The sequence below is a fragment of the Eleginops maclovinus genome, chromosome 22 (assembly GCF_036324505.1).
Source record: "Eleginops maclovinus isolate JMC-PN-2008 ecotype Puerto Natales chromosome 22, JC_Emac_rtc_rv5, whole genome shotgun sequence".
Lineage (NCBI taxonomy): Eukaryota > Metazoa > Chordata > Actinopteri > Perciformes > Eleginopidae > Eleginops > Eleginops maclovinus.
In genome coordinates, this window is record NC_086370.1 from 9,396,330 (window position 1) to 9,421,427 (window position 25,098).

The following is a 25,098-nucleotide window of genomic DNA, read 5'->3' on the forward strand; positions in this document are numbered from 1 at the left end:
GACTTGCAAGAGACGTCCGATATCCTGTTCCCCCCTCACTTGAGCAAATATTGTAATTAATATTAACTTTGCAACTAAGTGAACCTTGAGTTTGTGATGTCCCTGAGATGCCCCTAAGTTCCCAAAGTTCAGCAAACTAGCCATAGCATGACATAAAAACATATACGCAGCAGAGGTCAACATATTCATACTTTTTTTGGTGGGATAGGATTCTAGTTACAATCTTGATCCAACAAAATGGAAAGCAGTGGTGTTTTTAATTATTTCCTCTCTCCCTAGCAAACACCTTCATCATTTAAACTTAATCACAACTTGAGTTTGTAACACAGCCAATCCAATAACGATGACCTCTTCAGGGTTCTTTCAGGAATACATTATACAAAAGTCGGTCTCCTCATGATGAATAAACTGATCTTTATTTTTAAAATACCCAGAGTTTCCCTTTTTTTTAATAACAACCAAAAACGTGATAAGAGAAGCAAACATTGTATTGATGCTACAAAAAGAAACAAATATTATCTGCACAATAACCTCAGTGAAGTTTGTTATGGTAGTGATCCAGTTTTTTCTTCTTCACAGGACTGAGTCATGTGAACTTGAGGAAGGCCAACGATGCAGGTCACTGTTCTCACCTTTGACTGCAATGATACATTAATCTTTTTGCAAAATGGGGACACTACCAGCAGGCACCACACAAAACGGCATTCTTTATTGTCTTTTCTTTCTGTAATTATGCAGATTAGCTATCTATTTAATAATGGCACAGAAAGCTGAAAAGCATTTAGATTAAAAATAATGCAACAATTCTAAGTGCAGTGAATGTGGACCACATTATGAAATAGTGTATTTATATGAAGTAAAGTTTTATCATTGGGTTAACTACTTTTATTTGTGAAGCAGTGTTGTGAATTCCCAGAGGTGGTAATTAGTACGTTTTCTTATGTGATAACAAATATCATAATCAAGTCCTCGCTATTTACCATTCAAAAAATATTTATTGCATATACTGGAAAGTAAATAAAAAATACATAGACCACAATTGTGTGCATTTACTTCCCATATCTATATCAATTTATATTAAAACCATGAACATATTTCATATTCATTGTAGATTTTATGAAAACAAAAATGCAAACTTCATACAGATGACCAGAAGGTGGCACCCTAAACTATATAACGATAGAAAGGCTTGGAGGAAGTGGAAGAAATTATATAACTAAAAAGTCAAAAGAAAGAAATACAAAGAAGGTGAACATTCAATATTTAAATTACATGATTCATCTCCTTCCTAAATATGTATATACTGCTATTCACCATTCACTGCTAGCCTGGTTAAAAATCTGCAATGATAAATAATGTGTGATTTAGATCTTACATTTGATTTGTTCCACACTGTCTGTAAAATTTGGAGCCTTTACATGAAACCTAAAGGCAGCTTGAGAAATACAGTAAAGCACAAACATATTAGAGGAAATAAACACACTACGATTGTTTTTGTTTGGTGTTTCACAAACCCCATCAAATGTCGAAATGTTCAGTACCACACACAGCTGTTGCTGCAGAGAAACGTATCTTAAAGCCCTACCAGAAGAGAGGCTCGAAATGGAAAGTTTTCCCTGAGGGTTATGCTAAAGTAAAGGCTGTGCAGAATCACAAGGATCTGTCTCTATGGCAGCATAAATGTGCCCTATAGATTTCACAGCAATATGGCCATTATATACAGTATTTAGGCCTGAGGGTGGTGCAGGAGGGTAGCTCTAGGCAAAACTGATCCTCTAGTTCCCAAACTATTATCTTGACGACCCCTTACACCAAATAACTGTATTACTAGTTTTGCCCCTGTTTGGAAGTGAGCAATTTGATCAAAGTAATTTAGACTTTAGTTATTTGACTTGTAGTTGCTATAGGCCTTAGATAGCAAAAATAAGAGATCAAATCAAATAAACATAATTTGGTGCAACAAAAACACAGATTGTTTTATTTGCACATCTTTAGATGGGCACTCAAGCCATTTTCCAGCAAATTTAACACAGAAACTAGTTTACTCTGAAATACTGTTATGTGGGTGTTTACCAGTAAGGGAAGGGGCCATGACACATAATCCCTTCTTTAGCTTTCAATATCACTTGTGCTATGACATCTTGGCCTGCTGGTGGTGTAAATATTTAAAGGTCAGGGTTTCACCAAAACAATATTAATCATCATCTGGTGGTCATGATTGTCCACACTGAATCTAGTAAATATTATCATTCATTCAGAGGTCATTTTTTATCTTGTTTAATTTTCAAAGCACGTTGTTATGGACCAGGGTGTGGATGAAGTACATTTTTCCACTCCAAACAAAAAGGTCAGAGGCCACAAAAAATCATTAGGCCTCCTTGGGACCGTGAATACTCGTGTTAAAATGTCATGGCAATGTGGCCAACAGTTGCTCACATAATTGGACCGAAGTGTTGGATGGATGACTGACCAAGCAATAGAAGGGCAGAAGCATCCCCAAGTTGAACCATATTACCAGCATGCCCCTCATTATCCCAGCTGGAGTGGAGTCTGATAGCCCAGCACGATTCCTTCAGATGAGTATGGTACAGTGCTCTGTGATCTTGTCCTTTTTACATAATGTTTCAATCAAACCAGCCATGGGGCTCTGTTGCTGTTAACTGGCCCATGCACTGATGGCCCCTTGGCCTGCTTCCAAATCTGCTAATAGTGTTGTCCCTCTGTAGACCTCCCACACAGACAGTGGCCCCTGTGTTATAGTACCTTATCATCCACACAGGGCTGCCTTCTTCTGTATTGGCAATACTGGAACAATGAGTGGGTTTAAATCAAGGGATTTGATGTGAAACTGACCTCAGTGGCTACTTCTGTCCCCAACCAACCCTTTATAACGTTTGTGTTTTCACAGTGGGCCCAATCACTGCGCCAATAAACTGACCCAGAGCATGTCAGCCTTCCGTCATTACCACGTCACTTCAGGAATTTGTTTAATTGACACACATGAAAAGAGAAGTATAAGCTACCTCTCATGTCTCTCTCCAATGTTGGTAATGAAAGCAAGTTCTCAGCTCCCCCCTTCTCAACTCCGCCCCACGTTTCTCCAACTTTCTTTAGTGGAGCCCGTGCGTCACTCACTCTCCACTAACCTGACTTGGACAAACCACAGGACTTAACTGCTCCTGAAACACGGAACCATGGGTTGGCAGGAGCAAGGATGGATAGTCTGTGCGAGTTTTCTCGGACTTTGTGCGACGGTACAGAGCGTAACGCGGGGAGAGTTCTTTGATCACGGCCCGAGCGCAAGGGACCAGTTACTGGAAGCGGGGAATGACCAGACGCACCGACTTCAACTGGACAAGCCAGTTTTGTTGTATGATGGCACTTTCGACAGCATTTTTGTAAGTTATTTACATTATCAATACAATAGCATTTTTATTTTACTACAAACGCGTAGGATAATTTGGTCGGGGTGGATTGTCCATCGATCTTGCGAAACTTCGCACACCCTAGAAACAGTTATACGGCGAATAGGGGCCGGTATTAACAACCTAAAACAATACCTGGAAGTTCCAAATTATATCTGGGGCAGAGTTAGGTCTGGGTAATATTGATTGACTTATCACAGTGGCTGCTAAATCTCTTGGAATGCATGTATCCACACATTCTTACAGCTTTCCCTAAGGTCATCATTTTATTATTGATATTAATACCAGAGTACTTATTTTGCAATCCAACCCCAAATGATGAGTCTATGTTCTATAACTGAGTTTAATAGCGAAATAAATATGTTTAAAATGTTTAGATCCTTAAATATCAAGACAACAGACAGTGAGGAAACTGTAAAAAATGTGATTTTGAAAGGTAGTATGTAACATAACATGTTTAGACTTATTGTCCTACAGTGTGCATTACCTTTGCAGATTATAAATAACTTGCAAATGGCAATAGTTACAGTTAGCTGAATAGCTGTACTGTGTCTTTGTTTTAATTGTGTGGCTACTGGATAATCTGCCATCAGAGATTAATTCAACAAAAGGTGGTAGTTTTTTGAGAGATAGGGACTCACCATTTGGCCTAATCTTGTTTTTTAATAAAGTTAATACTTGATTAAATATACTTTAGCAGTTCTGTTATGATAACAATTTCATCTTTGATCAGGAAGTTTTATGGAGTTCATCTCACCTAAGTGGAAGATCTATAAGAGGAGGTGTGCAGAGGCACAACAAGTTGTGGTTAACAAATTAACCTGAGGTTGAGAGTAAATATCAAACTCCTTATTTCAACTATAAGTCTGGGGGGTTTCCTTGCTGCTGACTACTGACAAGTTATCCCTACATTACTCGCCCCAAACATATTTCTCTACTGCAGTCAGGATAGCCCGAGGATTTTTTTTTTAATGAGACAGTCAACCCTGAACTGTCTGTGCCCTGCAGGGGAACAGTAATGCATTTCACATGGTTATAGAAAAAAAAATTCTTCTAATCATTAGGAGGTTTTATCTTCTCCTTCTTAGCAGCCTATGATTCATAACCCACAAAGCCCTTTACTAACCTTGAAGATCTCTCTCTTTGCTACATCTGCAAGATCAAACTTACTGATCGCTTTCCCAGCTCTATCTCACATTCTGACAGGAAGTTTCTGTAATGAAGATTAGTGTGCAATCTTTGGGCTCTCTGGGGCTGCTCGTCAGGGGCAAGGACAGGAAACTGTGTGGCCCGGGCCAGGAATAGTGCTCTGTTTTTCCCCGGGTCAGGAAGTGAAGCAGCCCCATGTGCAGAGTGTGTGTGTTTTTGACATTTTAGAAACCAACTGTTTTTTTACAAGCCCTGCATGTGTTCATGTTAAACCCTAAGTGTGTCAAATCTGTGTTAAGTGGCATCTTGTTTGTGCATGCTTTGTAGGACATAGCAGCTGACTCGGATCATTAGTCTAATGAGTGTGGAATAAAGATCAAAGTGGGTCAGACTGGACTGGCTTTACCTCTGCTGTTAAACAGTTCTTCATGTGTTGTCCTAATGACTCAAAACAGTCATATGGTGTAACACACATCTCATTTCTTGTGTACCCCATTACCAACTCAAGCTTTTAATTTCAGATCAACACCAATGGTTTTGTTGCCACAGCAGAGCCAACAGGCGAGTCGACATATCTTGGCAAAATGCCCCCAAAATTCGGCACGATTGCAGCTCTGCTCGGAGACCTGGACACAAGTGATGGTGTGGGGAAGGTTTACTACCGCCAAGACTCCAGTCCTGATGTACTGACTCGAGCAGCCAAATATATCAATGGGGCCTTCCCTGAGGATGATGTAGTCAGTCCCACCCATGCTGTGGTGGTCACCTGGGTCAATGTCGCCAGTCATGAACCTCCAAGCAGAGGAGATGGCATTGAGAAGAGGGTGAGCATCACATGGATATTTTAGTGTGAGATCTCTGTGGCTTAAATTCTCATTTACATTCTCTCAAATGTTATTTTTTACACAGAGAAACACCTTCCAGCTGGTTATTGCATCCCTGGAAACGTCATCGTACGCTATAGTCCTCTATGCAAGGGATGGGATGCAGTTTTTGTCTACACCTGTGCAAGGAAGCAGTGTGATAATGCACGCTGGTTTCAATAAAGGGTCAGTCAGGGGTTTCCTGTTTTCCAGTCAGGGGCCATACTACCGCACTACCACTGAAGACGAAGCATCTATCCGCGCTTTAGCAGAGTAAGTCAACCAAATGCTGTCAGCACAGTAATTAAAGTAGTCTAAATGGCAATGACCCAACTGATGATTAGTTCACTGAGTAGTCACTTAGTGTATTCATTTCATTATGTTCTTTTCTTTTTTTTCATATCTCGACATATTCCCCTTTGGGCAAATAAAGTTGAAGTTGTAAAAGTGTCTTTGCACGTTTTTATAGAGAGACCAACTCTGGCCTGCGGGGTGTATGGGTGTATGAGATTGGAACTTCTCCCTATTTTACCAACGTGGCTCCAGGCGAGGTCAATGACCTGCCCACCGAAGCTGTACCACAAGGACCCTCTGAGGGCAACACAGAGGCTGATGCAAGGAGGACTGTGTATACTAATGGACAGCAAGCGCAGGACCCTCCTTATGAGCCAGAAGGGTCGCAGATCCAAGTCCACCCAGTTCAGTACCAGCCACTTCAACCAGGCAACTCAGAAGTCTTAGTGGTGGATGACACAGATATAAATGTAGATGGTGAGTTAAAGGGAGAAGAACTCGTTCATTGTTGCATAATTATAAATATTATATAAATGATCTGTTCCTTGTTTTTTTACTAATCTTTTTTATGTTTACAGTGTTCTCGTACAACCTGGGCACATGTGCGAACAATAGAAATAAGTGTTCCCAGTTTGCTGACTGCAAGGACTATTCTGGCGGATACTGCTGCAACTGCAGACCTGGCTTCTACGGCAATGGGATAGAATGTGTGGCAGAGGGTAAGACAACAGTTACATTTCATTTTGATAAAATATTCAAACCGTGGCTTATTATTTGTGGCTGTTTGTCCAATACACTTCTCTTGAAATTATTTGTTCAAATCTATGTGTTCAGCTCTCATGTTTGTCTGCTTCTTTCTCAGACCAACTTGAATGTTTTTTGGTTTGCTTTTGCAGGAAAGCCACAGAGGATGAATGGTAAACTGCATGGAAAAGTGCATGTGGGCAACTCTCCTTCCCCAGTGGAGTTCACCAGCAATGATCTCCACTCCTACGTTGTGGTAAATGACGGTCGTTCTTATGTGGCCATCAGTGATATCCCTAACACCATTGGGCCCTCACTGCAGCCCCTTTCGGCCCTTGGTGGTGTCATCGGGTGGGCATTTGCTCTGGAGCAGCCTGGCTTCAGGAATGGCTTCAGCATTATAGGTGAATTATAGGTACCTGTTTCTACAACTGCATTAACAATATAATGATATTAGTGATAATTTCACAACTACAAGCTTTTAGTGTGATTTCCTCATGCTACACTTGGTTAGAAAATGAGGACATTTCTGTAATTATTTCTGTAATTGTCTGTGCTGTTACCAGAAACTCTCCATATAGCTGCAGTTTCACTCATTCTGTCCAGATGGTTTCCCCTCACAATTCTTCAGCTGAGTCAGAAGGCGGTGAGCCAAAGTTCATCCAGGGCCAGGGTCTCAAAGTTAACCTCTTCTCTATCCTCTGTAGGGGGGGAGTTCACACGGCAGGCTGAGGTGACCTTTCTGCCAGGGAATGAGAAGTTGACCATTCGGCAGGAGTTCAAAGGCATCGATGAGCATGACCACATGGCAGTGAGCACCACCCTGGAGGGCCGGGTCCCTGAGGTGCCTCGTGGCGCTACCGTGCAGATCGACCCTTACTCTGAGATCTACCAGTACAGCAACAACTGTGAGGAACAGCTTAAACAGACACACTTTGTTCTTGTGAAGATGTCACTGCCTTGTTTCTCCTGTTTTTCTCCGTTGGCCAAATCTCTTTATCCAAAGAAAAGAAAGTAATAGTTTTTACATCCGTGGGGTTATGCATTTGATATTCATTGTATTAACTACAGCAGATGGTGAGCTACTTGCTCTCTCTTTTGAGAAGATACTATGAATATGGGGACTGCAACAAAACTTATTTTAGCCACTTAAAAAAAAGTCCCACCTAAATGAATCAGTATCATTTTAAGTGTACACTGAATTAAGAATATTTTCACTGATTGACATTCCCTTCGGATATCCCTTTTCAACATTACACTTAAGCTATTATCTATGCTCTCTTCAAAGCCACCAGACTCCATACACAAAAACAGTGTAGTCATTTAACTTTCTAGAACATTGAAGTTGCTGGTAAACTGCACCGTCAGTAGGTGTTATAATGTGATTCTGCTTAGTTTGGATTCACCAAAGCCACACAATAACACATACAAAAGATCTGATCAAGGCAGCGGCGGACCAGCAACATGGGGGTTGAGAATATTTGTATTAAATTATTTATTTCCTTTTTTTCCTAAAAATACGCTTGCTTCACTGTTGCCCCTGTCCTCAGAAGATTAGGCTTCCGTGCCGTTGCTGCGTCTGTTGCTCCAAACTGGGGTTATGCTGGGTCCAACAATCCAAACCATCCCTTTTTCAGTAGAAATCATCTACTCATTTCTTACTTATCCTACCTTTCAGTGATCACTTCATCCTCCACCCGGGACTACGTAGTGAGCTCACCCGATGGCTCCACTGAAACTAGGTCGTACCAGTGGCGTCAGACCATCACCTATCAGAGCTGCCAGTATGGCGAGTCTTTGAAAGATGTGAAACCGACTCAGATGCTCAGCGTGGACCAAGTGTTTGTCTTGTACGATGCTACCAATGAACTCATCCGGTACGCCATGAGCAACAAGATCGGCGATATCAATGGTGAGGTCATGGAGATTATATTTGCCTTCCTGTTTTAGTCTGCGCACACTTCCTTCCTTGAGTACAACATCCTCCACTTCTACTTAAAGTTATGGCTATTTCTGAATGGTGAATCAAATGTTGTTTTTTTCTCATGGAAATGCATGTATTAATATCATAGTGGTAACGTTGTCTTAAAAAAAGACCTTTTAATTCTCAGGAGGGGAGCCAGAGGAGAACCCGTGTTTCACTGGAAGACACGGCTGTGACACTAATGCTGTGTGTCGGCCTGGACAAGAAACTCAGTTCACTTGCCAGTGTGCTACTGGCTTCAATGGGGACGGCCGCACATGTTATGGTAAGAATCATGTGTGATTTAATCCAAAAAGTTTCCATTGTGTGTGGCAATAAAGATTGTCAATACTGCTTTCAAGTAAATCAACAGTTTCCACATCTGTTTAGAGAACTTCATTTAATTAACCCAGATTTTATAAAGCCTTCCTTCCTGGGGAACTGGGCAATCTTACCAATTAGCAGAGGGGTCCCACATGGTAAATAAAGTCTCACATACTCCCGGAACAGGTTAACATATGAACTGTGGTCCTCATCCCTACACCATTCTCTATAAAACCATGAGCTTTTTGCATTTGAGACCAGACAGGAAGAACTCTGAGGCGCATACTGTAGAGAGAGGAAGGAAGTATTTCAGACAGATGCTATCTTGAAACCTGTGTAATTAAGAAACCTAATCAAGCTCTCTTCTATGATCTCCATCTGATAATGAAGGACACTGATTTGACAAATCCAGACTTCAGAGCCTCAAACCATAACATGGACCTAATGTGGCAGCTATTAACATATGATAATTGGGTCTTCTCTTTATCAGACATTGATGAGTGCAGAGAGAATCCTCAGATCTGTGGCTCCCACGCTATCTGCAACAACCAGCCCGGGACCTTCCGCTGTGAATGTGAAGATGGTTATCAGTTTTCAAATGATGGGCAGACCTGCATTGGTAAGTTTTGCCAAGTACAGTTAGATATTCCAGAAAACTCATCTGTTAGTTGGGATAAACATTTTCAATCATACAGTAAACTGTAATAAAAGGCACTCAGATATCAGGGTGAACTGGATGAGACAATGTAAAGATGTGAAACATAAATAACCACGTCACACATTTTAGTGAGTGGTGCAGAACCATTATCATTTTAGAGATTATCTAGTAGAATGTGTGATTAGGTTTTATGCAGGGTTGGGTTGGATAATACGACCCCAAACATTTTCTCAATTAAATCTTGAACTTTTTAAATATAATTATTTACTGTAGATAAAGTTATTCCATATCCCCCCGATTGTAGGCTCTGCCATAAAGTTAAGTTACAGTGTTGCTTAGTCCTTGGCTTCTGGTCGCTACTGGTCACTGCTGTTGGTTTTGTAGGCAGAAATTAGTTTTGAGCATCACAACCCCTCCAAAGGTATTTGTCTAATTATTCAATTTGAATCAATTTTTTACAACGACAGTTGGAAAGTCCTGAACTGATAGCTAGTAGATGTTATCAACCCTCAACAACCAGACCAAGTCTGATAATAAACATTTGTTTTATGAACCACTATTCCTAGTATCTTTAGGGTCTTCAGTATACAGTTAGCTTAGCTTAGCATTAAGAATAGAAACAGGGGAATGAGTTAGCCTTGCTCAGTCCAAGGGTAACACATTTACCTTTCATCACCTCTAAAGCTCACTAATTAATGTATAGTTTCTTGCTTGTTTATTCCATACAAATAAAAAAAAAATCTCAAGTCTTATGTTATGCTTAGCTAGGTGGGGGCTGGTTACAGCCTTGTTTAACTGACAGGTATCGAGAGTGGTATCAATCTTTTCATTAAACTCTCTTGATCTCACCCCACAACATTCAATTAACTCTTTGTCCTATTTTTCTTGTCCTCAGTGGTTGATCGACCTAGGGACGCATGTGAAGAAGGCACCCACACCTGTGACATCCCTGAGCGCGCTCAGTGCAGCTACACTGGAGGCTCGTCCTACATCTGCTCCTGCCTCCCAGGGTTCAATGGAGATGGAAAAGTCTGCCAAGGTACTGCATAGAGACGCTGACCGCAGGAATAAACTAATAATAAATAAAGTCATCATCAGAGCTCGAGTGTCAGAGCATCCTATGTGAAGCTTAAGCTTTCAAAATGGCAAATTCCTTATGTGGTGATGATCAATGAAGCCAAGAATCTGCCGGAACTAATGCCTGCATGTTATGGTTCCAAAATCATATGACATGTTTTATAAGGACCTGTAGCAAAAGCAGTACAGGTTTCAAATCCATTACATGGACTTTACGTCTGTAATTGTTAAACCATCTGCTCAGGACGGGGGAGGTGAGATTACTTACAAAATTCATGTGCAGCAATTGAACAGTGAAACATAAAAAGCAGATGGAGATCCTGAATCCGCCTGTAGTTTTTTTTGGCTGGCACTCATTAATAGTTTCCATTTTTTCCATGCTTTAGCTTGGTGTTGTTGGGTACAGGCTGACCCAGATCATGCTGGAAATCCCTGACCGTACAAAGACGTGACAAATCGGACATGCAGAAAATATTGAGTTGATTATTTTCTCTTTACTCATCCTCCTCTCTTCTCTTCTGCCTAAAGACATAGATGAGTGCCAGTCTGGCACGTGCCATCAAGACGCTGTGTGTTATAACACCGAGGGATCATTTACCTGCCAGTGCAGGCCGGGTTACTATGGCGACGGCTTCTCCTGCTCCCAAGGTAAGTCTTACAGAATGCCACTTCACTTTTTGACTGACAGACCCGACAACTTAATAACACAGTAAAGCGTGTCAGGGGACTTTGGTTTTCTGTCCACTGACGTAACCCTAGCCTGTGCGGCTGCAAGTGTATTTAGGGAATGTGTCATGGAAGTTTGAACATGTTTGTTATTTCTTTTTATTCAGTTGCAGACTCAATAATAGAGGATCATTTTCATTCTCTGCATTGTTTATTCCTCCCATTTGGGCAAGAGTTTCGTTTGGAATTGAGCTCCTCGCCAAGCATATTGGTGCCAGCTGGCTGGGACCTGGTTTTCATTTTCTTCTGTACAGAAAAGGCATTTGTAATGTGTTACAAGGGATTTGTTTTGCTGAATTTAAAATGGGGGACAACATTAGTTATGAATGAATCATGTAGAAGTTTTCGGCATTGTTGTAGGGTATTCACTTTGGCCCTTATTTATTTTATTTTTTTCTCTACAGAGAAGACAAAAACACAATGTGAGACCCACAGAGACCGTCTGTTGGGTGTCACTGAGTTTGGTGCACGGGGCCCCCGACCTCCTGTTGGACACTACATCCCAACATGTGACGAGAACGGTGCCTTTGAACCCATGCAGTGCCACGGCAGCATAGGACACTGCTGGTGTGTGGAACGGAATGGGCAGGAGATCCCCGGGACTCGATCTGGGCCTGGAAGCAGACCAATGTGTGAGTAAATGTCATGAGTTTAACCAAAGTGTCTCCCATTGCGTGTTTCATTCTTTTTCACAATAAAATGTATAAAAACAACAAGATCTTTGTTTTACAGATTTTGCACGTTGTGTATATATACTATTTAAGTATTTTCAACATTTTAATAGAGGCATCAGTCTCCTTTGTTCACCGTCAGGGCTGTGGTTATCTACAAGAAACTAATGTTTCTATTCACATTTTTACCTTGCGCTCTAATATAAAAAACATAGTGGTAAAGACAATCATTTCCATGAGACCCGTAAGTGGCAGAAAACATATTGAGCTTTTAAAAGACCAAACCTGCATCACTTATAAGGAGCTTCAAACAAGCTTTCTGAAAATATAGGGGTTTTGTTTATCTGGGGACATTCTGTTGCTAAACTGACTTTGAGTTAGGTCCCCCCTCTACAGGACCTCTGATTTTCAGGGTTTGTCTCCCATAGGCATCGACCACGGTGGTGTGCCCCCACCTGTTGGACCCACCCCTCGACCTGATGTCCACCCCCTGCCCCCAGGGACACACCTGTTGTATGCCCAGAGCGGCAGGATCGAGCATGTCCCACTGGAAGGTTATGAAATGAAAAAGGACGCTGGCAAGGCTCTCCTCCACCTCCCTGTAAGTTTCTCTATATAAACCCTATCTTGCAGAGGATGCTTTCGAAGAAATATCATTGATGAAATGATGTTGTTTGACAGCTCTGCAATCAATTTTAACTACACTTATCTGAGACATTTCTGTTGGCTTTGCTATTTATAGATCTTGAGGGAATGTGTCTTATCCCGCATCATAAAACCTAATATTTTACTGACTATGGCTGTTAATGAAAGCGAAATGCTGATACAATCCCAGAAGTAAACTTCCTCAATAAAGATGTGAAATTAAGATGACAGCAAAAGTTCATCTTAGGTACAATGTCAAGTCAGACTTTTCTGTGAGATCATTCAAATAATACTTATATATGTAATTATTAATATGTTTGGATTTCTCATTTTTGTAGCTTCAGCTCAGCCTTAAATTCATACTGGTAATAACACTTGCTTTTAAGCTCTAGCCATTTCCACATCTGCTTCATGCATTCAAAGCTCACACTTTATTGGATACACATGGTGACATTCACACTAATTACTACCATCAGTCTGACATCTTTGGAATTGCAACCTGCATTTCTTGTTACGCTGATTTCCAAAGCAGCTGGTCTGGAGTTGCTCAGTGTGGGGCTCTGTTTGTTTGGATTTATGTCTAGACGTTAATGTCAAAAAACACACATCTGCTCCGTGTTTTTATCTATCCGACCACTCTTGATTGACCAAAAGTACTCTTGATTGTTGGTTGCTGACCCCTCCACAGGAGAAGGTAATCATCGGTGTGGCCTATGACTGTGTGGAGAAAATGGTCTACTGGACTGAAATCACATCTCCCTCCATCAGCAAGGCCAGCATCGACGGGGGAGAGCCCACTACGGTCATTAGATCAGGTCACTGTTATGCTTCATTCTTTCATTTTCATTTATCACAGGACTGTTTTTTTTTTAACAAAACATCCGATTTATCCTCAGATCTGGATAGCCCAGAGGGAATCGCCATCGACCACTTAGGACGAACTATGTTCTGGACAGACTCTGTGAAGGACCACATAGAAGTGGCCTCGCTGGACGGGTCTCAGCGGCGCGTCATTATAGACTCTGATCTTGTCAACCCTCGGGCTATTGTTACTGACCCTCCCAATGGGTGCGTATTGTTTCACATAATAACATTTAAACTAAGAGAAATACACATCACTAAGGAACTATTAATATGATGTGTATGTTCTGATTTGGCAATTCACATTTAAGGGAATAACTTAACATTATTGGAATCAAACTTTTTTTAAACAGCACTGTTTTTTTTCACAGATAAAAAAAACAAGATATATTATTTAGTGAGCTTTAGATGTGCTAGTAAAGGGATTTCACAAATCCAAACAAAGCAACCCTGCTGTTGGTTGTAGTCTTATATTGAAAGGACAGATAAATAAGCGGTATTGTTCTTCACATCGAACTCAAAATGTTAAACAATGTGTAAATCTTTGTAAATTAATATTAGGATAGCCATAATAGTTGGCTTGAATATTGTCAGATGAATCAGATGTTGTCATTTGTTGATACTCATCAAGCGCTAGCTAATTGTGTTAAGATCTGATCCAAAAACCTGTTGAGGTTGAGAGTGAACTGACTCCACACCTATCCTTACAACAGAAATCTATACTGGGCTGACTGGAACCGGGAAGCCCCAAAGATTGAGACGTCTCACATGGATGGATCCAACAGAAGGGTGCTGGTTAAAGACGACCTCAGCCTGCCCAACGGCTTAACTTATGACTCCCAAAGCTCGCTGCTTTGTTGGGCAGACGCAGGTAATGTAGATTTTAGACGGATGACTCAGCTATGAAATAATGTCTGCCTTGTGATCATCAGTAATTAATCTAATCTCTTGCCTGCAGGCACACATAAACTGGAGTGCACGCATCCTAGCCACGGCTGACCGCAGAAAGGTTATAGAGGGGCTTCAGTACCCTTTCGGAGTCACGTCTTTTGGGAAGAACATCTACTACACTGACTGGCGGAGGTTTGACTTCTATTAGCTTAAACATTTTTGAGCTTTCTTTCTAATGAAAACATTCAAGATGTCAGCAGTGGTAGAAGAGGAATTTAGATCGTTTACTAAAGTCGGAGTAGAAATGCCACAGCGTAGAGATACTCTTTTAAGTAAAATATTCTGCGTTCAAAATGTACAAAAGAAAAGATACAATAGCATTAGCATCAAAATGAAGTCAAATAACTTTACCTGTGCAGAATGGCCCGTTTTAGAATAGTGTATATTGTTACTGGATTATAATAATGAATTAATCAATGTATTCATCACATGTCGTTACAGTTGCTTAAGCTTGTTTTAACAACTTTGAATAATGTCTGTGCTGGATAAATTGTTTAATAATTAAGTTATTTTACTTGTATGTAGTATTATTTTATCAATCTCAAACTGATTCTCAACTAAAGTTGTAAAATAAATGGTTTGGAGCAGTTTCTTTCACCTTAAGATTATTTCTATAGTTGTAAATTTTAATTTAGAGCGTCAATGTTATAATTCAGCCTTTGTGCAATGTAAGAACGCAGATCTGTCGAGGTAGAGGAAGGACAGGGCGGGTCAGAGGTCAAAAAGCTCCCCAAACTTCAAGCACTGGCCCTTGATGTTCTTCCAGACCGATGTGAAGACTGTGGAGCTTTTTTCCCATGCAGCTGATTCTGTACGTTAGCTGTTGCAAAACATGCGGGGGTTGGGGTGTCTATTTTGTTAGTGTGCGTGTGTGTGGGGTGAGGAAGCATCTTAAAAAGTGGCAGCTGCTTGCAATTTCTCAGCGTCTACGAGTGACCTGACCAGGGCCTCCCTCTGATCTTGCCAGGGCTGCAGCATTGCTGTAGAAGGTCGAGGAGGGGGGTGCAAACACACACACACACACACACACACACACACACACACACACAGAAAACTATGTCAGTTATGCCTGCGAAAGCTACCCTGACCCTTACTCATTCTTGACAGACTTTTATACAAAACACAGCGAGGCAGGATGAGAACATTACTCAATCTTGTATAGTCCCGCATTGCTTAACTCTGGTTGTGGTTTCAACAGGGATGCCGTGGTTGCCGTGGACCGCCATGCTGGCAAGGAGTCTGACATGTACCAGCCTCAGAAACGGACCAAGATATATGGGATCGCCATAGCCTACGCCCAGTGTCCGGCAGGTAAAGATACCAACCCAGAGCATTGGTGGAATACCTACTCAGATCTTGCTTAAGTAAAAGTATGAAATACACCAATGACAAGTAAAAGTCCTCATTTTAAAACGATACATACCAGAAAGTGCACAAGTATAATTTGCAATATGTACTTCTATCAACAATGAATACTATGTTTGTATATCAATATGAATACAGGTAATAGTAAGTGTATCAAGGTGGAGAACTTTCAGAAAATACTTTGTGTAATACTTGGATGATTTGTAGTATAGTACTTAATCTTATCATTCATAAAAGCGTCAAAGAAATGTAGCGGAGTATAAAGTTTAATATTTCCCTTAAATGTAGTAGAGAATATAGTGTAAAGTAATACATTAAGTAGCATATAATAGTAATACTAGTAACACTTAGGAATGTACAAGTATGTCATAATTGTACTGGAGTATACTGAGTCACCACTGTTTTGGAGTGTGCAACATGGCATACATCCACATGAATTTCCTTAAACATTTGCTTTTGTACTTTAAAAAAGTGTGTTTTCATTGTTATCTATTTTATTTTTTTACCAAGAAATTGGGATTCTAGGTAAAAAACACTGAAGAACTTTTCCTAGAAATAACTTGACCCTTGCTCCTTTGGGGGCTACCTTTGAGTCATGGTTATTATCCATTCCTTTCACTCTTCAGGACAAATCATCACAGTTTTGTGACCTCTGTGCCCTCTGTAAAGAACTCTGAACATGAGTTCACAGCAGGTTCTTGAAGCAGCAGGAGGATTTCTGCAGCCAGTATTCCTCAATGAAGTGAATGGATGACATCATGGTGCAGAGCCAGGTCTCACCCTCTGTACTAGATAAGCCTGCATGCATACAGCCAGGGAATGTGGAGTGAAGGGAGAGGGGCCTCCAACATCTGGAGTTTGCTTTGTTTCCTTTAAGTGTGTCTGTGTGTATTTTCAACAAACAGTGAGGAGACTATTTCCTGCTATGGAGGCGTAAGATTTATACAAATACCCTGGAATGTCCCGCATTAATAAGAGTTTGTATTTGTTTTTCCTTCCGCCAGGACAAAACTACTGTGCTGTGAACAACGGGGGCTGCACTCACCTCTGCTTAGCAACCCCTACCGGCCGCTCCTGCAAATGTCCCAACAACGCAGTGGGAGTGGGCTGTGTGGAGAGAGACGGCGGGTACTGAGAGGAGGAGGCTGCTACTCAGAGTTGACACTGTTTGGATGTTTTCACCGCAAATTAGGATCCACTCAGCATTACTAAACTATAGCTGCTGAAAATGCCACTGAAAACCAGAGGAGAATTTACTGTGCCTTTTTTATTGCTCAGTTTTATGCTTATCTACATTTTTACATCTCCCTTTGTAAAATCACAGCTGCCGCTGAGAATTGTAAATATAAACACTATTATTTTGTATTTTCCTGAGTGCACATAAACTGAGAATAAAGCTCAAGGGATACATCATTTAATGTGAACTTCATCACAGCAATACATGACATCATCTCGTGTCGGTCGTATCACACTGAGGCAAGCTTGAACTAGTTTATCTTGTGGAAGTATTACTATTGAATTTAGGACTAGTGTCTGTACGAGCTGGTGGGATGAGTTTACATGTTGGGCAGCATAAGAATAAACATTTTTCTAACATGTTGGTCTCCTGTTTTTGTGGCTTTAGTGTAATTGTAGTGACGCCTTGTGTTAGATGGAGGTAATTACAAATACAGGCTATGTGGAATTGTGCCGCTGTAGGAGGCGCCAAAGTAAACCGTGAAAAAATAGATTTTCATGTTCTCCGCCATAGTTAAAGCTTAGTGCTCTAAACCAGATGTATATGTAAAATAAGAACGTTAAACAATATATTAAAATATTATTATAGGAGTTATGTTTGCGGATCTTTTGATTTGCTATTAATTTATCTCAATTATGTTCAACTCCTTTTGGTGTATATATTTCCCACATTATAACTTATTTCTGAACCGGTATGTTGAACTTTACTTGCCGACCTAAAAGAAGTGAAACGTTACACGTGGGGGATTTAATTTCCCGGGACACTAGACTAATTACCAGCCCGATTATGTTCCTTAACAAGCAGCCTAATACTGTAACCTGTAACCTGCCTTAACGTGCTGAAAGAGAAGCATCTACAGCGCTGTCCTCACATGGCCTGTTGCCATATTGCAATGTGGCAATGGGTGACGTTTCTGCTTTGTTGCTATAGTGGAAGAAAATGCTGCCACCCCCACAGCCTGTACTATGGTGCTGCAAAAAGGGAGACACGCGCCTACGTCAGAGGTGCATTGACGGGCTCTTCATAAACTCGGAATATTGTAGATGTTCTACATGCCCTGCAATGGCTCTATCTTTATTAATACACACATTTCATATAGCTAAGGGCTGCAGCAACATGTTGCCTATACATTTCCCCTTACAGTTGAGAAAATCGCAAACAGACCGACATTCAGGAGGACATAGGCATTCTTACACAATTAAGACTTTTAGTGTAGAAATGACAAATACATTACGTAAAACATGAAATTCAGATGTAAAAGATATAAGATATAAAAAATAATTTATCTGAAATAAATATCTATATCTGATAATAAAAAGTCTAAATACCCTAATCAAAGGCCGCAGAAAGTAATTCCTTAAAATATATTAATTTACGTTTCTTTGTAAACACTGAAATGCTTATAGTGACTCCTATCAGATCGGTCTGAAAGTATATAATGTCGTATTTGGATTTAAACAAGCAACCACTGCCTGGGCCTTTTAAAATGTTTTTTTCCCGTTACCAGTATTTATGATTAGTCTGGGATTTACACAGATTTACCAAACGCACCATCATTCATGGCCGAATGCTTTGATTGATTGGTGATTTAGTTGTGTATTATCCAATGGGGAGCACAACAGCAGGGAGTGCTTGTGGTAAATGATGAAATCCTGACCCTCAGACTTGTCTGCAAGGATTACTTGTGCCTCAGTCACCCATACTAAACGCATGTGTACACTGTACATACACGGATAAATCAGTCATTTGGATACATTATTATACATCTATAAGGGACAAAGTCCTTATTTTAATTTTAATAAGCTAAATTCACATGCACAGTTACGTTTTTTGTGTATTATGCTGATTCATCAGCTGACTAAAAACTCTAATTATCTTTATCTTGCCGACTAGAATACGGCGATTGCAGGTCTAGTCGCTAACAGCCTTACCCTCGAACGAAATTGAAATTAAAAGTGTCCCCAACAAAATTAGAACAACTAAGACAACTTCAGTCAAACGTTTGCGGCCAAGCAAATGATCGTTAGGGCTAGTGTAGGGGGACTGTCTTGCAGTCTTCCCTGAGGGAAAATCACACAGCAAAGTCAGTCTGTGCTGCACGAAGCTAGCATTAGCTGGGTTTTATTTATGGGAAACGAGGGTATGTATGAAAATTAATTCTTTACACACTAAACTGGATAAATTGAATGTGACAAAGATGCAGCCTAAGCCGAACAGTCTGCTCATGTTTGTAAAGACCTTTAAATATGTTTGTTTCTCTCAGCTACACTTTTGACAGCTGCCTTACACAGTACGATGCTGTGCATCAAAAGCTAACGGGATGATTGTTAGCAGGAGAACTACAATTACCGAAATCATGTTTTGCTCTTAATAACAGGTTATAGAACCCATTAGGTATAGCGGCTCTTAAGCCTATTTGCCATTTATGCAAATATTATGGATAACATAATCGAGCTTTCTGGTTTCTTCTTGCAGTCAAGTTAGATAGAACAATAAACACACCTATCGAGCAGCACTTTCAAAATAAAACATTAATTTAAACATTTCTAAACTGGGAGATTAAAACGCATACAGTGACATTCGTGAATAGTGAAATATACTTAATATCACGTCACACTGGGAATACAATGCAATTCCAAATAATGGCTTGATGTTTTTTAGGGAATACATAAATTATAATATCGCTTCTAATTAGTGTTGCTTTGATTAAATGTATCCTATATAAGAATATAAAGTGCAGAATATCTGTATCTGTTTCTGTGATGTGTGAATGTGTATGCTTTAGGCTACTATCAAATGCAATTACATAGTGTTGGCTTCAGCTGTATTAACCTTGTATTGTTTGTAGTTATGCAAACAGGGACCCTTCATTGTAATGTATTCATAACGCCTTTTAAATTCAATTTAAAGTGCATTCAAATCTATAATAATTTTAATGGTGTGAAAAAATATTACCGCCTCTCAACTTGACAAGTAATCCTCATTGTTAGAATGAAGAATTGATCTAACTTAAGTGTGATATTGAGGTTTTTAGTGAAATAGTTTAGTAATATTACTGACTGACATGTTGGGTGCTTTTATTTTGAAGGTTAATTCCTATAACGGAAACGAGTTGCTTGCCAGAGGAGTTGACGCATGTTCTGTCAGAAACCTAGCTAGCTTAGTTGAGAGTATTGCTTTAGCCCGTTTTGTTTTGGTAGTACTACGCTGTGTAAAGCTCGTATGGAATTTTCGGGTTCAAGTCAGGTTAAAGTGCGCGATAAACAACAGGCAGCGGGTACAAGCGAAACAGGCTTTGCCAGGTATTTGTGTTTAGCTCTCCAATGACACTTTATATCTTTCTGCAGAAGCACTATTCAAAAGTGGCAAAGCAGGTTTGTGAATCATGAACCTGCTATGAATGACTCAGGAGAACATTTGGGGCTTCGTTCGGTGCTGTCCGGGGCTCTTTCAGCCTCCTGGAGGATTGGATAGGACACCAAAAGAGTATTGTTGCCATTCCTGACTTCCTCATCGCCCTGACTGGTGCTGTACCTGGAGGGGAAGACGACATGGCCAGTCCACAGCAGACTGACCTGACATTTGCGTGGGAGAAGTACATGGATTGTAGACTGCAAGGAGCGGATCTGCAGGTAGGTGCTGCTGTAGGAAGGAGGCTCAGATCAGGGGTCTTTTCTGGGTAGGGATAAGCATATATATTTAGTTTGCATGACTATAAGTCAAAGGCAGTGATGGAAAGTAACTTAGCAAATGTACTCAAGTTCTGAACTAAAGTACATTTTTAAGATGCGTGTACTTTACTTAGACCACTACATTTTGGCAGCAAATATTGCACTTCTTATTCCCTACAACATTAGTTACTTTTGCAGGTTTATATTATTAATACAAACATTAACATATACTAATACCTTATGCTGTATTATTATGGATGGAGATATCTGGCAGTATCAAAAGGTTTTCAATGTTATCTCATCCCTTACCGTCTGCAAAATTAAAATAATAAAAACACAAATTTATCAATAGTTAAAAAACTGTGATATGATTTATGTTATTCCGAAAACAACCACATTGGATAAGGAGAGCTTTTAGATTCGGTACTTAAGTATTTTGTGATGTTAATACTTTTGTAGTTTTACTTAAGTAATATTTTCAATGCAATGCAACAAATGATATCTACACTGAGGTATTATTACGTTTACTTATCCGAGTACTTCTCCCAACACTGGTCAAAGGTCCTGTTAAAAAGCCTTGAGAATTCTCAAGTTTGAATTTAGAGGTCTTAAATACAGTTAGGTATATTTTATTTATTCTGACGGAAACAAGCATTTGTTTTTATCATGTTTTAAGTTGCAAAACTGGCCTTATACAGTTTTTATTTAGATTATTATAATGTAAAATATACTTACAGCATGCAAATACAGCATCATGTAATTTGTTATGGTTCATTCTGCAATAATGTTTTTCTGTTTATTTAAAATGTAAATAATGGCACGGCCTTATTCAATTATTACTGCATCCTATTGCAGTTGGGTGCTGGTCTGTATTAGATTTGCTTTATTCCATAATATCACTAAGATATATAATATATGATATAATGTATTTAACAGGAAATAAGTAAGGGATATGTGGAGTTTAGATTGAGTTCAAAGCTTTTGTGTTTAAAGTATATTGGTGTTTGAACAAACTAATAACGTAACTAATTCTGGACCTCAAAAAATTCAATTGAATCATATGTAGAGAGGAAAACACTGATGCCTGTTTTAAAACTGAAAAGGGTTCGGGGGCAGAAGCATGAGCAGGACGAGCAGTGAGTCACTGCACAGAGGTGAGTGCAGGTGTAAATCACAGATTGCATATTATGAGATTTGCGCAATAGCACTTCTGTTCTAGTGTTGGTGTATTACAGAGTGAGAAGCAATGGTTCTAAAAAAATGTCTGCCAGGCCACTGCAGCTCCTTTCTGCCCCCTCCCGCTGTCAGAGAACTAACAGCAGCCTGATCACGAGACTTGGATTAGGATCGGACTGCAGGCTGAGGGATCTGACACACACACACTCACTCACACACACACACACACACACACACACACACACACACACACACACACACACACACACACACACACACACACACACACACACACACACACACACACACACACACTCATTCTGATATTGACATTTTAATAGTCCATTACTTCGCATTTATCATGTTCAAAGCGTCCTCTAAGACAGAATGGCTATAGTTTTTAAAGCTAATGAGGGCTAAGAGATATTTTTTTATTCTTGGAAAAAATGGCTTCCTTCCTCTGTAGTCAGCATATGAGTTATGCTGTGTGTATGCTTGGCTGCTTTTGTTAATCATGGTGCTGTTTTTTTAAAAAGATGCTGTCTTGCTCTCAGTTGTTTTTTTTGTTGGCATAGTAATAGCAATGCTCGTGCTGCACGAAGCAGGCTCTGCCTTTCTATTATTGGTAACTTTTTATGTCACTTTTGTTGCAACAATTCCCTCGGGATGAATGTGTTCACTCCTCCACTTGTCACCTTCGCAGTGATCAAAGTGTGTGTGTGTGTGTGTGTGTGTGTGTGTGTGTGTGTGTGTGTGTGTGTGTGTGTGTGTGTGTGTGTGTGTGTGTGTGTGTGTGTGTGTGTGTGTGTGTGTGTGTGTGTGTGTGTGATGCAGAAAATTGGTTATGTGAGCACAGCCCTGCTCTTTCCCTCCTGATTGAATCTGAAGAAGAGACACAGCGACAGGCCATAGCACTCACATGGATACTGTTGCAGTGCATGCACATAATATTTCTCTCCAGTTAATTCTGGCAATCCCATCAGGGTACAAGTGTACATTTGTACCATCTGTGGCGTCTGCTAGTCAGTCATTGCAGTGGGTATAGAGGTAAACATGATTAAGTGATGATGGAAACTGTCCAATGACTGAAAGGCTCTTATTTTAACACCCACAAGGCAGCAAGTCTCTTCCCTTTTGCTCTTCATCTAATTATTAGAGTGAAAAGTGGTTTTCAAAGACATTTCCTCCTCCATTAATTAATAAGATGCCACAAAAAAAGTGTGGAAGTAGTGGTGCTGCAGCCTTGCTCTTTTAATCAGCTTTTTTGTTTCTCATCTCTATGCTTTTCATCTGCATTTCTATCAGGATCAATGTCTTGTAGAGGTGTGAATCTGGGTAGAATTTAATGACATGAGAGCAGAGTAAAGTGTACATAAGATTAAGGAGATTTGAAAATGGATATCAACTGATTTGCAATAACGTAAAGACAGAAGGCCAAACTTAGACTAAAGCCATCATTTATTCACGGTGAACTTGAACAAAAACATCACTCAGTTAATAGGGTCTGGCCTTCACCTATTGTTTTATCAATAGTCTTCCTATTTTTTACTTTCTAAGTAATACTTTTTTGAGAAATTTGAAATGATTGTAAAAACAATTGATTTTGTACCACTGCCTGTAGTATTTTCTGGATCAGAAGAAACCAAAGATTGAAATTATAGCGGACTGTTCATAAGGGAGAACATCTTCTTGCTTCATAATATATTCACTGAACATCCCATGATAACAGCATTTTGTGTATGGAATCCACTATGATTATAATGTATTTAATGTCTTAAATTAAGCATATATGTATAATAGCTTCAGTATGATGAGATTTCTGGCATTAGCCCTTCTTTGCCATTCTTAAAAATGTCCTTTTCTTATGCAGCCAACACTGCCGTGTTAGTGAGTTCAGCTATGAAGGAAAGTTGCCTTGGAGGGACTTGCATGGGGACTTTCCGTTCGGACCGACCTCTCTGAATCTTGATGAGCAGAGTCAATTTATTAGAATGGTTACCTGACCTGGAGCCAGGCAAGATAACAGGTTTTGTTGCTTGTGGAGTTTTTAGTTTCGATCTTAGCCAACAGGATGTTTCCAAACACTGCAGTGTGGTGTTTGGAACAGTTCACTTTTCTGGTATGAAGAGAGTCCAACCTACTGATCTTTGCTGCCTCTGTTTCACTCTTATATCACTTTAAATTCAGCTTGATATAGTCTTGCACTAACAATCTGCAGAGGCATGGGACTCATCTTGTAAGTATGTTGTTCCTTCATGTTTTTTTAAATGCATTTTGTGCATAAAACGTCCCTAACTACAGATACTTGTAGGTAAGGCGGTTTGAACACACTGCTATCACATTGTTCTGAATTAAGAGAACCAGGTAACATATTCCACCCACATCACTTGTCATTAGCTTGCTAAGCTCAGTTTTATGCTTTACATTCCTTCTGTGATAAATCTCTCTCTGAGTCCTTGTCTAAAGAACATTTAATTTGTCAAGCAAAGCATACGGTGAAATGGAGTTATGGTTCACCTCCATCCCCCAAGTTAATTATTTGTCTTGTCAGGCCTGACATAGGTCAGATGCACCATGATTCATTCCTGTGATATTTTAGTAAAAAGACCACTCGGTGTACATTATTTCCATGAATGGATTATATCAGAGACACTGTACACGTGTGTAGGTTTGTATGGCTTTAACATCAGCTTTAATGTACACTGCTTATCCGCTTTAGCTATCTAAAGCAATTAGTGGAAATGTGTTTATATCATATCGACATCTGAGCAATTAAAAGCCCAGTGAAGTGGCAGAAAGTGAATGCTACATTAATTATTCTCTTGCTGATGTCAAACAGCACACTAGTAAAATGGAATTAGCGAATAACAGACTATTTCCTTAAATTCAGTTCCTTCACTAAGTTGACTTGATGGATTTAATTGTGTGATTGTATAATTAAACAGAACTAGTTCAGCTATAGGTTAACACATTCTTTATTTAAATAATGCAGTTTGCGTAAATATATGGTTATCATAACTTAAACCACTTGAAACAAGTTAAAGAAAAGTGGAACAGGTAATTGGCATAATCCCAAAAAAAACTAAAACAATTCCAGTACCAATCAGTATATTTAACACAGGAACAAACTCAAAGGCCAACCAGCTACATCCACCCCTTGCATATTATCTTGATTCTTAATACTTTCTTTTGCCAGATAAACTTAAACGGAACTTGCATCAAAGAAAGTTGTTTGGGGTCCGGAAATAGGTGTTTATACTCCTAAATAGCATGCTAACAGGTTTAGGTCTGGGAAATC

The 25,098-nt window shown here is 39.8% G+C and overlaps 2 protein-coding genes across 2 annotated transcripts in view; both read left to right on the forward strand.

Annotated features, from left to right (window-relative positions):
- Positions 1–3,087: 3,087 nt before the first annotated feature.
- nid1a (nidogen 1a) lies at positions 3,088–17,312 on the forward strand. The gene is given in 21 exon segments (XM_063875426.1): positions 3,088–3,398; positions 5,096–5,398; positions 5,484–5,710; positions 5,907–6,208; positions 6,310–6,450; positions 6,628–6,879; positions 7,183–7,383; positions 8,154–8,387; positions 8,587–8,724; positions 9,253–9,381; positions 10,316–10,459; positions 11,026–11,145; positions 11,628–11,855; positions 12,323–12,495; positions 13,228–13,354; positions 13,436–13,607; positions 14,114–14,271; positions 14,359–14,396; positions 14,398–14,483; positions 15,550–15,662; positions 16,721–17,312. Coding segments are annotated over 21 exon segments (3,621 nt in total). The 5' UTR covers positions 3,088–3,194; the 3' UTR covers positions 16,852–17,312.
- A 2,823-nt stretch (positions 17,313–20,135) lies between these two features.
- lyst (lysosomal trafficking regulator) overlaps positions 20,136–25,098 on the forward strand; it is a 58,183-nt gene continuing 53,220 nt past the window's right edge. The window contains 1 exon segment of the mRNA XM_063874968.1: positions 20,136–20,585. Coding sequence (XP_063731038.1) covers positions 20,505–20,585 — 81 coding nt within the window. The 5' untranslated portion in view covers positions 20,136–20,504.